This window comes from Anolis carolinensis, chromosome 4 (genome assembly GCF_035594765.1).
Source record: "Anolis carolinensis isolate JA03-04 chromosome 4, rAnoCar3.1.pri, whole genome shotgun sequence".
In the NCBI taxonomy this organism is placed as follows: Eukaryota; Metazoa; Chordata; class Lepidosauria; order Squamata; family Dactyloidae; genus Anolis; species Anolis carolinensis.
The window spans coordinates 123,377,811-123,394,894 of NC_085844.1; the positions used below are offsets into that span (position 1 = coordinate 123,377,811).

Consider the following 17,084-nt stretch of genomic DNA (forward strand, 5'->3'; position numbering starts at 1 on the left):
TAATCTCCCAGCTAGCATGTCACTTTGAACAGGTGATCTACCATCCAACACTTCTTTGCAAACAGGTCCCCTTCACATGATTCGTCTACCCATTTGTCCACATTTGAAGGATCAAACAAGAAGAACCTGTTTATGTGCAAGTTTCTGGAAGCTGGAATGATTCCCAGAATGGATGGCACCACCACATCTTTCTGTAGGTGTTCCAGCCATGTGGGAAGCAAGTGTGTTGCAGGTATACTCTTAACCAACACTTTGCTTTAACTGCACCAAGCTAACTGCTTTTAGGGAGAAAGTATGATCCACATTGTGCATGCAGACCCTAAAATCAATGTCTGTGAAGTGTAGCAGTCTACCAAAGCCTAATGAATTTGGAGGGTGATTTCCTATCTGAAAACAGCACAAACCCACCATTAGTCATGGGCCCAGTTACCATCTCATCTTTTTAATTTGTGTTTCAATACCAATTTGTTCATTTGGAATGCACGAAATGGTACGCCCCCCTCAGCACGGAAATATTTATTTATTTATTTACAGTATTTATATTCTGCCCTTCTCACCCCGAAGGGGACTCAGGGCGGATCACATCACACATACAAGGCAAACATTCAATGCCTCAACATAGAACAAAGACAGAGACAAACGCAGCTCCGAGCTGGCCTCAAACTCATGACCTCCCGGTCAGAGTGATCTGTTGCAGCTGACTGCTTTATCAGCCTGCGCCACAGCCCGGGCACCCGGGAAACAAAAGTTAAGAAGGAATCGTAACCATTTGGTTGGCTGATTTTTGGCGCTCTGCTGCAGGCCCTGGGAGGCACAAGCGCTTTGGGCCTGCTTGCCACACACACACTCCTTCCAAGGCAGGACCTACAGCCCAGTGCTGAGCACCAATCACTGAGTGTGGGGGGCTTGACAAGCTCAGATTTGGGCTTGGCGGGGCCTGACAGGACCTACAGCCGAGCGCCAAATGCTGAGTGAGAGGTGCTCAACACTTAGTGCGCTCAGATTTAGGTCCTGGCAGGCCTTCACACTTTGCTGCCAATGGGCCAAAAATATTCATTTTTTGGACCTTGGAAGGAAAAGCTCATTCGGAAAGGCATCCTTTTAGGGAGAGGTGGTCGAAAATGAAAACAGGGCCTTACGAATGAAACAATCAGGAATGGATAGAAATTCTATACAAATGTACAACACTACCCATCATATGAAAAAAATCACCCAGAAATGTGGCAATTACCCTTTAGCTACCCATTCAAATGCCCCATCTCCCATCTATTCCCTCCATGGATTAGCTGAAAATGCTGAGCAGAAGTGATGGAATATAATTTCTGATGTACCCAAGCATGTAGATACTGCTTTGGGGGCGGGGGGAGTGGAAACACACACATCTGTGAGATTTATGATGTGACTGCAGGTTTCAACATTCCAAATAGAATTCCCAGAATCCTTCAGCCAGCAAAGCCACTGGCCGTGCTGGTTAAAAAATTCAGTAGGTTGTAGTTTAAAAACTCAAATTTTGAGATTTAAACATCCTTTTAATGCAAACTAAGCTTGGGCCGCAGAATGGTCCAAGAAAGGATATAGAAGTGGGACATGGGACGTTTCCCCTCAAAGGCTGCATTCCCTCAAGGCTAATCTGTTGCTGTGCGTGTGCACAAAATCAGAGAACTGCAGAGCTGGCACCTTAGCTGACCCTATAAAGTATGCACATTGTTACTGAGTCCAGCTTTCTTCCACTGCAGCAATCCACACGTAAAGCAACCATAATAGATATTTATCCAAACTCCATTTAAAAATCTGTGATGAATGAGAGCTGATCATCTTTCATGACAGTCTAATTCACTGTTAGGAAGTTCTTTCTAGTGGTCTAAATCGAGTGCAAACTAAAGCAGAGTTCCTGGATGATCTGGATTTGCTGAATTTAGGCTTGTATATAGACATAGCAATTGATGTCTTGGTTTTAATAATTGTCATGTTATGTTGTTTTATAACTATGTTGTTATATTGTGTTTTAAATGTATGGACTGTTTTTCTTATGTAAGCCTCCCCGAGTCCCTTTAGGGAGATGGAGGCAGGGTACAAGAATAAAGTTATTATATATTATTATTATTGTATAAGTAATCGAATGGGCCTACTCTAGATAAAACTATATAGACCCTCTACTTTTTTGTCATTTGAATTTTTTTATTTGGTTTTGTCATCTGGAGCAACAGAAAACAAGCTTATTCATCTTCCATGGAATAGTTCTTCACATATTTAAAGATAGCTATTGTACTTTTTTTTCCTTCTTCCTTACATGACTTGGTTTCCAAACCCTTGGCCTTCTTCATTGCCTTCCTCTGGACATGTTCCAGATTGTGTGCCATTTCTGCTTTATGGCAACCCTGAGGTGAACCTATCTTGGGGTTTTTTTTTTTTAGGCTGAGAGTGTGTGGCTTGCCCAGAATAACCCAGTGGGTTTCCAAGGCCTTGAGGCAGTGGTTCTCAACCTGTGGATCCCCAGATGTTTTGGCCTTCACCTCCCAGGAATCCTAACAGCTGGTAAACTGGCTGGGATTTCTGGGAGTTGTAGGCCAAAACACCTGGGGACCCACAGGTTGAGAACCACTGCCTTAGGGAATTTGAACTCTGGTCTCCTATGTTGTAATCCAGTGATCAAACTGGTTCTTCTAAAATATGCAAGAGCATAAATTCTCCATCCTAATTTCAATGAAATGTCAGGTTCTGGCTAAGATAGAGGGCCAAAAGTGAGAGCTAATGTGGCATAGTTGTTTGAGCAGTGAAGATCGAAATTTGAATCCCTGCTCAACCATGAAAATCTACTAGGTGATCTTAGGCACATCACTCTCTCTCGGCCTCAGAGAAAGGCAATGGCAAACCCCCTCTGAAAAAAAAAATGCCAAGAAAACCTTTTGAAAGTTTCACCTTATGTTGCATAAGCTGCAGACAATCTGAAGGGACACAACAAACAACACCTACTCCTCAAACTAGAGATTCAGTAAGGTCAAGGGCATTGAGAAGGAGCTATGGTCTATTCCTCACCTGTGATCTGACCATTACATGAGAGAGTAGATCAGAAAGTGGTAAATCAGTGGTAAAACATGTGCATTCAGAAGATCCCTGGTTCAATAAGCAGCATCTCCCAGTCAGGCTGGGGAACGGCAGCCAGTCATTGTAAAAAATAATGGATTAAAAGGATCAGTGGATTGATCCACTATAAAGCAGCTTCCCATTTTAGATTTCATTAAAGAACAGTATTGGCTGCATTCCTTAGCTTTCTTTTCTCTTTGAGAAAGAGCTGCCCACATAAGAGTAGACCAGGGACACATGAGCCGAGAAAGGATGTTCTTTGCTAAAAATAGTATGGGCTGCTTATATACAGAAACAACTCCTTCACAACATTTAGTCACCAGAATCAGCAGAAGAGCCCCTTGCGTAAGGGCAGAAAGAACAGCAACTTCTGGTTTCCCAAGGGATATTTTCTCTACCTGGATTTACTTACTTGTGAGGTCCACATTTTTAAGCAAGTTAGCATCTAATGCTGACAGAAGTTGCTGTCAAAAGTGCTCAGCTGGGGCCCAGTTTTAGTGACAACATAAAGCATGTTCTATTTTTTTTTATCTAGAATACAACCACACTGCTGTGATATGATAAATGAATGGATACAAGCAGCTGTCCATTTGCTTTGTGCTGTAATTGTCAAGTCAGATAAGGAGAATCTGTGCAGTGGAAAAATGCACATATTCTAGCTGTGGGGATATGTTTATACTCCTTTAGACTCAAAGCAAGCCCTCAAGATTTGGTTGCCTATGAACAACAAGGTGGCGCCTCTGGTCACTCTATGACCAGAAGCTAAATAGACTAGCAGTAAATTTTGCCTCAACTGATGATAGAGAAGCAATCTTGCTAAAGGATTCAAACCTTTGCCAGTGTTTTTTAACCCGGGGTCATATTGTACTATGTGGTTTACTCCAGGTCCAACTGCATTACCCTGTGTGCATTGTGCAGATGCAATCCCCACATTGCTTTTATGGCAATGCACATGGGGCCTCAGTTGTCAAGTCCCAGGAGTGACGGCTGACAATAATTATGATCCTTACCAGGGGGACATAGAGAGAAGATGTAATTCAAATCATGACAATCTAACTCAGGAGTGACTTGAGAAACTGCAATACTGTGCTATTTTGTGTGTTGCCTATTTTGTTTTATTATGATGTTGTTTTTATGAATCCTATGCTATATTTTAATTGTATTGATCAGGCTTGTCCCCATGTGAGCCACCCCAAGTCCTTTCGGGGAGATGGTGGTGGGTTACAAAAATAAAGTTATTATATTATCATATTCTGGTGTGAGAGAACTGGCAGTCTGCAAGGACATTGCCCAGGGGATGCTCAGATGTTTTACCATCCTGTGGGAGGCTTCTCTTATGTCCTTGCATAGGAAACTAGAGCTGATAGATGGGAGCTCACTCCGTTCCTGGATTTTAACTGCCAATGATAGGGCCAGCAGTCCTGCCAGCATAAGGGTTTAACCCATTGCGCCACTGGTGGCTCCTATGTAGATCTAAATGACTTTAAATTATCAGGGAAATACAGGTAGATGAAGGAGCCCCAGTGGCAAAGTGCATTAAAGCACTGAGCTGCAGACCGAAAGGTCCCAGGTTCAAGCCCCAGGAGCAGCGTGAGCGGCCACTGTTAGCTCCAGCTTCTGCCAACCTAGCAGTTTGAAAACATGCCAATGTGAGTAGATCAATAGGTACCACTCTGGCGGGAAGGTAAGGGCGCTCCGTGCAGTCATGCCGGCCACATGACCTTGGAGGTGTCTATGGACAATGCCGGCTCTTCGGCTTAGAAATGGAGATGAGCTCCAACCCCCAGAGTCAGACATGACTGAACGTCAGGGGAAACCTGTACCTTTACTAAAGGCAAATGTACTCCATTGGGGTGCACAGCCTTATTATCTCTCTCCATTTCTTCAAGCAAGCTGAGACCAAGAGCTTTTCTTAGGGCCCTTCCACACAGCCATATAACCCAGAATATCAAGGCAGAAAATTCCACAATATCTGCTTTGTACTGGGTTATCTGAGTCCTCACTGGCATATATTCCAGTTCAAAGCAGATTATGTGGGATTTTATTCAGCTGTGTGGAAGGGGCCTTGGTTATTATGTCTCTTGACATGGTTCTCTGGAGTGTAGCACATTGAACAGGCTACTAAGACATAAAAAGCTGCCTAATCATAGCATGCTAGACAAGGCATTGGGAAAGCTAGCATTTTTGACTACATCTTCCAGGGATGTCGTTATGGAGGAATCTGGATCTCATCCAAAAATGTAACAGTTTATTGGGCTCCAAAACAACCAGTTAATATTGGCTGGGCTTTATTTTCACTCCAACATAGCCTGAAACAACGGGGACCAGCAACATTCGAAGTAAAACATTTTTTTTCCTTTTCAGCTCAGCGCTCTTGCCCTAGGATTCCTCCTATAACCTGAGCCTGAGATCTGAGAGATCGTGTGCCCTGGGATTTGGGGGTCCTAGTGGAGAAACACCCCTCAAGGCTAGTTTTGAGGCCCACAGGCTCCCCGGGCCAAAAATATTTGAAGGACAAAAGCTTGTCCCCAAAAGCCATTGGTGGCAAGTGGTAGATTTTCACCATATTTTAGTATGGAGGCTTGTTTCAAACCAATGAGAGATGTTTTATCACAGAATATGACCTGAAGGCTGACACCCTGTTTTGTGTTTTATTGTTCAAGGCCTTTCCTGAACCCCAAATGTGACACAATTGACCTCTAAACTGGGTTGGTGGAGATTTGGCCACACAATTCTAAGTTTAAGGTGTGGGAAGCAGTATTGGCTGTAACCTTCCAAGATTTGGCTGTTGAGTGAGCAATTGTATCCCTGATCACTGTCCACCCGATTTAAGGCATACTCACAAGCTCAAAATAATCTCTACGTAATACATGTAATAATACTCTAACAATGATTATTCTGTTTTGTTGTAACTTACCATAGACAGAGGAAAAGCCAGGCCACCAAAAAGCAGGTCTCTGAAGGAAAACATGGACTTCGCAATTCGATGTTTCTTCATTAGTACAAATGCATCAGTAAGCATGGAGACTCCATAGAAAACGGCCTGAAAAGCCTAAATTGATTAAAGCAATGAGCAGATCTTGATCAGGTTTAATTGTACGCACCTCAACAAACTCCCACTCTTGTTCCCAAGAGAGTCATTTTCAGGATGAGCCATGAACCAGCTCATTGAAAATTGCCACTGACTACATCTTATCTCATTTACCCAAAATGTTTTAATACATTAATTTGGTTAGTAAACTTTAACACCGCCTTGTTTAATGGGCTTAAGGAAGGTTTTATAAGACTAAGCTGTTGTCTTTTGCCTGAATGTGCAAAGATCCATGAATTGCAGAGTGAGAGAAATAACATCCATAAAATAATGTAAATTATATGCAAGCAATTCAGCAATACAGAAATTATTAGTGACAAGAGTTCAGGACTGGCCATTTGCAAACAGCATAAAGGAAAACATGAGAGACCATCACCAGAAAACAAAGCCATCAAGAGAAAATACCACAGAAATACTGTAGCAAAGAGACCGTTATTACCAAATACACTCAAACACAAAAATGTTACAGGAAAACCACAAGCAACACACTGGGAAAGTAGTATATAATGTTAACCTTTTCTACATGGGTGGGAATTGTGCAGCCCTCCAAGATGCTGTTGAACTCCATCTTTCAACATTGGTTATGCTGGTTCAGGCTGCTGGAAGCTACGATTCAACATCTGGAGGGCCACGATTCTCACAATTGTTTTACCAAGTAAAATATGTTATGTAGTTTTATTTTTGTTTTATTCAATCCCCAAAGCAAATGGCTCATTATGAATAGAAGTGAAGGGCATAGCTGGGAAAGGCAAAATTAGGGCATTGCCTCCTATATAAACCTAAATGCTCTAAAGACATCAGATCCCATCTGATCTAGGTATCTAAGCAGGGTTAAGGTTGGTTTTAGCCTCCTATATAGACCTAAATGTCCCAAACCAGTGGTTCTCAACCTGTGGGTCCCCAGGTGCTTTGGCCTACAACTCCCAGAAATCCCATCCAGTTTACTAGCTGTTAGGATTTCTGCGTGTTGAAGGCCAAAACATCTGGGGACCCACAGGTTAAGAACCACTGCCCTAAAGATATCAGATCCCATCTGATCTAGGGATCTAAGCAGAGTTAAGGTTGCCTTAAAAACTGCGGCATAGACAATTATTTATCATGTCAGGAAGTATTTGAGAACATACTGCAAGTTGCTTTTGGTGTGAGAGAATTGGCCATCTACAGAGACGTTGCCCAGGGGATGCCCGAATGTGTTACCATTCTGCTGGGAGGCTTCTCTCATGTCCCCGCAAGCTAGAGCTGACAGACAGGAGCTCACCTCATCTCGTGGATTCGAACCGGAAACCTTAAGGTTAGCAACCCGACCTTAAGGTCAGCTGTTCAGCCAGCACAAGGGTTTATCTCATTGCACCACCACGGCTCCTGCATAGACACTGAGAAATGGAAAGCCCTGGTTCTTGAGCACTCTAACTGGCGGTCAGCTGTTACCAACAGTGCTGTGGAATTCGAAGAGGCACGAATGGAGGGCGAAAGGAAGAAATGCGTCAAGAGGAAGGTGCATCAAGCCAACCCTGACCAGAACCATCTTCCACCTGGAAACTGATGTCCTCACTGTGGAAGAACATGCGGGTCAAGAATAAGTCTCCATAGCCACCTATGGACCCACCACCAAGATCCTACACTTGGAAGGCCATTCTACTCGGATACGAGTGATCGTCGATGATGATGAAGAACATGCGGGCCTTCAACATCTGGAAGGCCACGATTCTCACAATTGTTTTACCAAGTAAAATATGTAATGCAGTTGTATTTTTGTTTTATTCAATCCCCAAAGCAAAGGGCTCATTATGAATAGAAGTGAAGGGCATAGCTGGGAAAGGCAAAATTAGGGCATTGCCTCCTGGTTAGCCCTGGTTAGTCCCTGGATGTGGCTTCAAGTTATTTCCTAAAACAAACCTATCACCGTTTTGGAGGGGCTGAAAGTGTACAAATCACCCAAGATAATTCAGTGGGTTTTACATGGCCAAGTAGGGAACTAACCCCTGGTTTTTCAGAGTCGTAGTTCAATGCACAAACTACTATTTATTTATTTATTGGACTTGTATACCGCTACTCCCAATTTGGCAAGGAGCGGTTTACAAAGATAGATAAAACAATACAGTTAGCTTTAAATAACAATAAGAACGGACATAGCCCCAAGTTTTCACCCATCGAAGGTTACTATGCCATGTTGTTTCCTATAGTGTTCAGAGATTGCCATATTTGTGTTCATTGTATCTTTCTTTCCTACTAATACTCCAGGGACTGAAGTATTCCATAAAGAACCATGCTGAGTAGAACATGGTTTTGTATCTTATACTGCAGAAATGTGCCCCACAAATTTATGATCAAGGGTGGGCAAAATATAAATCTTCAGATATTATCAGATTGTAGTTCCCAGCAACAATAGCTGGCATAGGAAATGGCAAGGAATGTTAGGAGCTGCAATTCAATAATAGCTGGAGCAATGCATATTGCTCCTTTCCTTCCAGCTTGTAAAAATCTAAATCAAAAGCAAGGCACTTGTATTTTGCAAGTTAAAACTATTCAGATGTGCTAGGATTGATTTCTTAAAGGGGATGGCACTCCAACATAATTTTTTAAATGCATACATTTATATATTTTGTCAAATTGGTCTATCACACATCTGCACCAACAGATTAACAATGCTGGTCCCCTTAAACTGCACTAATAATAATAATAATAATAATAATAATAATAATAATAATAATAATAATAATAATAATACGTTGCTGTGAATTTTCCTGCCTATATGGCCATGTTCCAGAAGCATTCTCTCCTGACATTTCACCTACATCTATGGCAGGCATCCTCAGAGGTTGGGAGGTCTGTTGAAACCTAGGCAAGTGGAGTTTATATATCTGTGCAAGATCCAGAATGGGAGAAAAACTCTTATCTGTTAGAGGCAGGTGAGAATGTTGCAATTGGCCACCTTGATTAGCAATAAATAGCCTGGCAGCTTCAAAGCCTGTCTGCTTCCTGCCAGGGGGAATCCTTTGTTGGGAGGTGTTAGCTGGGTCTGATTGTTTCCTGTCTGGAATTCCCCTGTTGTCAGAGTGTTGTTCTTTATTTACTGCCCTGAATTTAGAGTTTTTGAATAATAATAATAATAATAATAATAATAATAATAATAATAATAATAATGTATTACCCATTTCTCCCTGCAGTTCAAGGCAAGATACTACATCATTAAAACAAGTTAAAATTGACTGGGTGGGTCTGCTAGAAGAGATGAGTCTTCAATTTTGTCTTACATTCTGACCTCTTCCAGGTCACTCCACAGTCTTGGGGCAGATGATGAAAAGATAATGACAGTTGCCAGTCAGGTTCTGGCTGGTTGGAGTAGCTGCCCTGCAGAGAGCTTAAGTGTCATGGGTGGATTGTATGGGAGAAGGGGATCCTGTACGTAACCTGGACCCAAACCCACATGGTATGTTGCCTATACATCCTACCATATGGGTTACTATCTCTGAGCATCAGAACTTCAAAGCTGATTCCTCTGCTTCCACCACCTGTTTTTTAATTATTATTTCTGGATGGTTTTCAGTTACGCTATGGGCCCTTCCAGACAGCCCCTATATGCCAGGATCTGATCCCAGGTTTTCGGCTTTAAACTGGATTATATAAATACGCACTGCCAAATAATCTGGGATAAACAGAAAACTTGGGATTGGATCCTGGGATATAGGGCCTGTCTGGAAGGGCTCTATGCAACACAATTGTTGTTCCTGGGTTATAAATGCCATTTCCTACTTCTATCATAAAAACATGGAAAAGGTGTATGAAACTGCAAAAACAGTTGTTTTTGCAGGACATCCTGCAGCACATTTTGTTATAGCTTTTCAACGAATATCTCATCAAGTCTCAAACCAATTCAACATAGTTTGTGACAGCCACAAAAATGAAGTTTTTGGAGTATAACAACTGCTTTCAAAGTAAGTACCCCACAGTTAAACAAGAAATAACACAAACCAGGAACAGATTTTTTTCAAGTTTTGTTACATAGTTTGGGTTGCTGTGACTTTTCCAGTCTGTATAGCCATGTTCCAGAAGCATTATCTCTTGACGTTTTGCCCACATCTATGGCAGGCATCCTCAGAGGTTGCGAGGTTGTGAGACTTCACAACCTCTGAGGATGCCTGCCATAGATGTGGGTGAAATGTCAGGAGAGAATGCTTCTGGAACATGGCCATACAGACCGGAAAACTCACAGCAGCCCAGTGATTCCAGCCATGAAAGCCTTCAATAACACTTTATTACATAGTGATATCAATTCTACAGCAAGTCTTTCCTCTGTATCAACTGATTCAACCATCTGCAGCTTGAAAATATTCAAAAACAATTCCAAATCTTGATTTTGCCATTTTATATAGTTGAATACATATGTGTGTGTATGTACACACACACACACATATTATGTACGCATACATACACACACACACACACACACCATTATATACACTATTTTATATAATGGAACTTGAACATGCATGGATTTCACTACCAAACCCCAGCAGATACCAAAGGGCCCCCTGTATCTGTATTGATGGCTAAGAACTCCTAATTCCCAAATCTAAAAGTGAATTTTCCAGTTCTCACCTGCATTAACTAAGATATCTTTCACACTACGCAATTATATCACTATGATACCACTTTCACTGGCATAGCTCCATTCCATGGAAGCTAGAATTTAAAGTTTAAGGAGAGGTATTCAGAATTTTCAACCGGAAAGCTCATTTAATACCTCTAAGCAAAGTACAAACCCCAGAATTGCATGTTGCACTAGGACATTGGGACGTCAGGGTTCTACATATTATCCCCACTTGAACATGGAACCCACTTGGATAAGTCACATGTTCTCAGCCTCTGGGAAAGAAAGGCAAATCCCCTTTGAGCCAATTCTGCCAAGAAAACCCGGCGATATCTCCCTCTTTGGGATCCCATAAATCCAAAATAACTTGATGGTAAAACTGCAGTGTGAATAGACTTTAATTCAGTGCCTGCAATATTTTTCCTTCTTCCCTAGCCATTGCATGGCCCTTCAGACCAAGAAGTTAAAAGGCAAGATGTCAAAAGAAGTTGCAAAATGATAGCAGTTTGGTACCACTTCAATTGTCATGGTTTAATGCTGCATGAATCTGAGGTTGGTAGTTTGTTATGCCTCCGATGTGCGCTCACAAAACTACAAATCCCAACATTTGATAGCATTGAGCCATGGCAGTTGAAGCGGGTTCAAACTGTTGGGTGACCTTGGGCAAGTCGAACTCTTTCAGCCTCAGAAGGCACCAAGGGCAAACAAATTCTGCCAAGAAATCCCTATTTGGGGTCACCATATATCTGAAATAACTCAAAGCCACACAGGGTGCATCTACACTAGGGTCACCATAAATCCGAGCTGACTTGATGTCACATATAACATAATGCATTAGGAAAGCATACATGTATTCCTAGTCTAGAAGTGTCCTCATAGGTGCCCTATGGCATCTATTGACTATGTTCTTTGAGGAGAGTGTGCACTGGGAAAGGAGTGCATTTTCTGTATAAAGTTTTTGCTCTCGCCCCAATTTGGAAGAACTTTATAATTCCTTCTGTTTTTAAAAAGCTCAAAATATTCTTAAGGAGCCATCTCAGCCTGGATATATATTTTTTTTTGCTTAATTACCATCTGGCAGACAATATAGGATGATAAAAACAAGGACAAATAGGCTGAGAAATAGCTTTTATCCTAGAGCTGTGACTATATTGAACTGATATGGTATTAGGAGTTGTGTGATAGCGATTAGAACTTGAAAGGGTGCATATATACATATATAATGTGATTCATAAAAATAAATTTTTTCCCCTGACATTAAGTCTAGTTGTGTCCCAATCTGGAGGTTGGTGCTCATATCTCCATTTCTAAGCCGAAAAGCCGGCATTGTCCGTAGACACCTCCAAGGTCATGTGGCCAGCATAACTGCATGGAGCAGCATTACCTTCCCACCGGAGTGGTACCTATTGAACTACGCACATTTGCATGTTTTTTAACTGCTAGGTTGGCAAAAGCTGGGGCTAACAGCGGGAGCTCACCCCACTCCCAGGATTCGAACCACTCACCTTTCAGTCAGCAGCTCAGTGGTTTAATCCACTGCGCCACTAGGGGCTCCACAATGTGATTGGGAATGGCATTTAATTTTGCTGTATGATATACAATGGCAGTAAAGTTATTCTATTCTATGTACCTTTGAGTTGACTCCAATTCGAAAATGTTGTCTCAAAAGCTCACCTATTAGCATTATATTGTTGAAGGCTTTCATGGCTGGAATTACTGGAGTGTTGTGTAGTGTCCAGGCTGTATAGCCATGCCCTAGCAGCATTTTCTCCTGATTTTTGCCTACATTTTCTTCCTATGTTCGCAAGCGTATGGTGAAATGAATGATTGAATACATGGCCTTATGAAATGTGAAATACTTTTAAATTTCCCCTTTAATGATGTTGTTTTAATGTGTTTTATAGGATGGTCATTATGGATTTAAAAACTATTTGTTTTATACTATTTAAACTGCATTTTATTTAAATTGTACTGCGCTCCATGCAGTCATGCCGGCCACATGACCTTGGAGGTGTCTACGGACAACGCCGGCTCTTCGGCTTAGAAATGGAGATGAGACCAACCCCCAGAGTCAGACATGACTGGACTTAACGTCAGGGGAAACCTTTACCTTACTTATTTATTAAAGGTATTGAATTGAATATTTGAAAAGGCATTGAATATTTGCCCTTTTATGTCTGTGAGCCACCCTGAGCCCACAGGTAGACGGGACTGCTGCTGCTGTTGTTGTTGTTGTAGCATCTGTGGCTCCTCTGAAGATGACAGCCACAGATGCTGGGAAAATGTCAGGAGAAAAAGCTGATAGCACACGGCCATACAGCCTGGAAACCACAGAACCCTGAATTAATTCACATTATTCATTTGGAACTCACTGCATATTACTATTTAAGAGTTAAAGAAAATGAAAGCAGTTTGACGCAACACTCACAGGATGCCTCATAAAGAGAGTGCATCTGCGCCGAATAATTGATACAGTTTCATACCACTTTAACTACCATGTCTCAGTGCTATAGAAACATGAGAGATGTATTGTCGAAGGTTTTCATGAACAGAATCATTGGGTTGCTCTGAATTTTTTGGGATGTATGGCCATGTTCCAGAAGCATTCTCTCCTGATGTTTCACTCACATCTATGGCAGGCATCCTCAGAGGTTGTGATGCCTGTTGGAAACTAGGCAAGGCAGGTTTACAGTGTTCCCTCATTGCGGGGGTTAGGTTCCAGGACCACCCACAATAAGTGAAAAACCGCAAAGTAGGGACACTATATTTATTTTAATATTTATACATTATTTTAGTAGTTATACACTATTTTAAGTCTTTATCAACCAATTGTGTGTTGATAAATCGCCTCCTTCTCCTCCCGTTGCTGCTTGGGCTCCTTTTTTCTCCCTTTGGCTTCTCCTTCCTCCCATCCTTAGGCTGTAAATTGTAATATTTTATTATTTATAATATTATTTTAGAGTTGATTGAAATACCGCAAAAAAGCGAATCCGTAAAGTAGTGAGGGAATAATAATAATAATAATAATAATAAAACTTTATTTATATCCGTCACCATCTCCCCGCGGGGACTCGGGGTGGCTTACATAGGGCAGAGGCCCAAACAAAATAAACAACAACGTAATACACTGTATATCTGCAGAAAGTCCAGGGTGGGAGAAAGAACTCTTATGTGCTGGAAGCAAGTGCGATTGTTGTTATTGATCACCTTGATTAGCATTGAATAGCATTGCAGCTTCAAAGCTTGGCTACTTCCTGCCTGGGGGAGTCCTTTGTTGTGGACAAGTTTACAGCATTGTGAAAACACGAATCAAGGAACATTAAAAACACTGCAGATTAGCTCAACCAGGGAAGTCAGCCATAGCAGAGCAGTTGATAAACTAACCTGGACACAGTATATTATTTGAGAACACAGAAATGCTGGACAACACTAACAACTACCATGTCAGACAACACAGAGAAGCCCTTGAAATCCACATACATGTGGACAATTTCAACAGAAAGGAGGAAACCATGAAAATGAACAAAATCTGGATACCAGCACAGTAGAGTCTCGCTTATCCAAGGTTCTGGATTATCCAATGCATTTTTGTAGTCAATATTTTTCATACATCGTGATATTTTAGTGCTAAATTCGTAAACACAGTAATTACTACATAACATTACTGCATATTGAACTACTTTTTCTGTCAAATTTGTTGTATAACATGATGTTTTTGGTGCTTAATTTGTAAAATCATAACCTAATTTGATGTTTAATAGGCTTCTCCTTAATATCTCCTTATTATCCAACATATTCGCTTATCCAACGTTCTGCCAGCCCGTTTATGTTGGATAAGTGAGACTCTACTGTATCATGATATTTTGGTGCTAAATTCATAAATACAGTAATTACATCATAACATCACTGCGTATTGAACTACTTTTTCTGTCAAATTTGTTGTATAACATGATGTTTTGGTGCTTAATTTGTAAAATCATAACCTAATTTGATGTTTAATAGGCTCTTCCTTAATCCCTCCTTATTATCCAAGATATTCGCTGATCCAAGGATCTGCCGGCCCGTTTAGCTTGGATAAGTGAGACTCCGCTGTATTTAAAAACTCTAAATTCAGGATAGTAAATAAAAAACAACACTCAGAAGACAGGGGAATTCCAAACAATGAGGGCCAGTTAACACCTCCCAACAGAGTATTCCCCCAGGCAGGAACTATTCAATGCTAATCAAGGTGATCAAGTGCAACATTCGCACTTGCCTCAGACAGAAAAGAGTTCTTTCTCCCACCCTGAACATTCCAGAGATATATAAACCCCACTTGCCTAGTTTCCAACCTCTGAGGATGCCTGATATAGAGAATGAGAGTGGTTGGACTTCACCTGCCTGTCTCTCTATATATAGACTAGCTGTGCCCGGCCACGCGTTGCTGTGGCAAAGTGGTGGTGGTATTGGTTAAAAATTGTTGTGTAATTTTTATTTGACGTTATTTGCATTTTTTTAATTAATTTTATTGTAAGTTATATTTTTATTTATTATATTTTATTATTTTCTTGTATTATTTTTAGTTATTTTCTGTTATTATAGTATTTTATTGTATCAATTTTTTAGTGTTTTTTATTATTTTTTATTGGGTTGCTAGGAGACCAAGTTGGAGGAGCGTAGCCTTCTAACTGGCAGCAATTGGATAAAAGCAATTATTCCTCTCTATCTAATTAGGACTTTATTTTTCTTTTCTTTTTGTTGTATCAACCTAGAGGCGTGGATGATGGGTTGTGTTGTCAAATTTCGAGGTTGCGGGGCCTGTAGTTTTGTTGTTTTGTGCGTCGCCGTGATGCCATCACTCTTTTATATACAGTAGAGTCTCACTTATCCAACATAAACGGGCCGGCAGAACGTTGGATAAGCGAATATGTTGGATAATAAGGAGAGATTAAGGAAAAGCCTATTAAACAACAAATTAGGTTATGATTTTACAAATTAAGCACCAAAACATCATGTTATACAACAAATCTGACAGAAAAAGTAGTTCAATATGCAGTAATGCTATGCAGTAATTACTGTATTTACGAATTTAGCATCAAAATATCACGATGTATCGAAAACATTGACTACAAAAATGCGTTAGATAATCCAGAATGTTGGATAAGCGAGTGTTGGACAAGTGAGATTCTACTGTATATAGATATATTCGTGTCAGAAGCAACCGGAGTTGCTTAATTGGCCATATGCAAGGACGTTACCAAGGGGACGCCCGGTTGTTTTGATGTTTTACCATCCTTGTGGGAAGTTTCTCTTATGTCCCGGCATGGAGCTGGAGCTGATAGAGGGAGCTCATCCGCGCTCTCTCCCCGGGTGGGATTCGAACCTGGCAGCCTTCAGGTCAGCAACCCAACCTTCAAGTCACGAGGCTTTTATCCCCTAGGCCACCGGGGCTCCACGCCTGTCTATAGAATCCTGAGTTTAGTAGAGGAAATATCCGACAAAGCGACCAATCCCAGCACTCTATAGCATTGAGCGATGGCAGCTGGAGTGGGGTCAAACTGGGAGAGCGTGTTCACGTTCCCGCCTCTTTGCTTACCAGGTTGAGGACGGTGAGAAACTTCCACTGCCCGCCGTAGGCTAAGACGTCGGAGGGCTTCTCCACGTTCTTCTTGGTGATGAGGCTGATGGCGTAGACCAGGTAGGCGTACCAGGCCAGGCCCAGGCCGTGGAAGAAGAAGATCCCGGAGGTCTTCATGGCTCTCCCGAGAGCCGCTCAACCCGGGTTTTGAGCGCCCGGCCGAGCGACCTTTGCCTCCTTCCCTTCCGCCCTCCCCACGCCTCTTTTGTTGCCTCGCATTGCTCCACCTCGGCGCTCGCATAAAGCGGCCTTCTTTTCGGCGGATTATAACATGCCTCGCTCAAGATTAGGGAAGATTAGTTCCCAAGTTACATAAATTTGGGTGGTTTTCTACGGGGCGGGGAGGAGTTTGCGCAACTCGGAGGCACAAGAGGGGAAGATGCCAGTCCTGCTCCAAACCTGCTTGGCCTCTCGCCTCTCTTCTCCTCTGTCTGTCGGATCTGCATTGTAAAAAAGGAGGGGAGGGTCGAAAGCAGGAGTGACTGGCTGGCATGCTTTGGGTGCATCTACACCAGACATGGGCAGACTTCAGATCTCCACATGTTTTAGACTTCAAATCCCACAATTCCTAACAACCAAGTTTGTCTATGCCTAATCTACACTGAATAATCAAGGCAGTGTGGCATCCATGTAATTGTGTTGTCAAAGGCCGGAATCACTGGATTGTGATTAAAGCCTTGTAACCTGAACGCTGCCAGGTT

At 41.8% G+C, this 17,084-nt stretch overlaps 1 protein-coding gene across 1 annotated transcript in view; it reads right to left on the bottom strand.

The window, feature by feature from the left end:
• The window catches only part of adtrp (androgen dependent TFPI regulating protein), a 36,082-nt gene extending 19,283 nt beyond the window's left edge, over positions 1 to 16,799 (bottom strand). Inside the window, exons 1-2 of the mRNA XM_003223566.4 lie at positions 16,342 to 16,799; positions 6,002 to 6,136 (exon numbers count right to left, since the gene is read on the bottom strand). Coding sequence (XP_003223614.2) covers positions 6,002 to 6,136; positions 16,342 to 16,500 — 294 coding nt within the window. The 5' untranslated portion in view covers positions 16,501 to 16,799. The remainder of the gene's footprint in view (positions 1 to 6,001; positions 6,137 to 16,341) is intronic.
• Between the last annotated feature and the right edge of the window lie 285 nt (positions 16,800 to 17,084).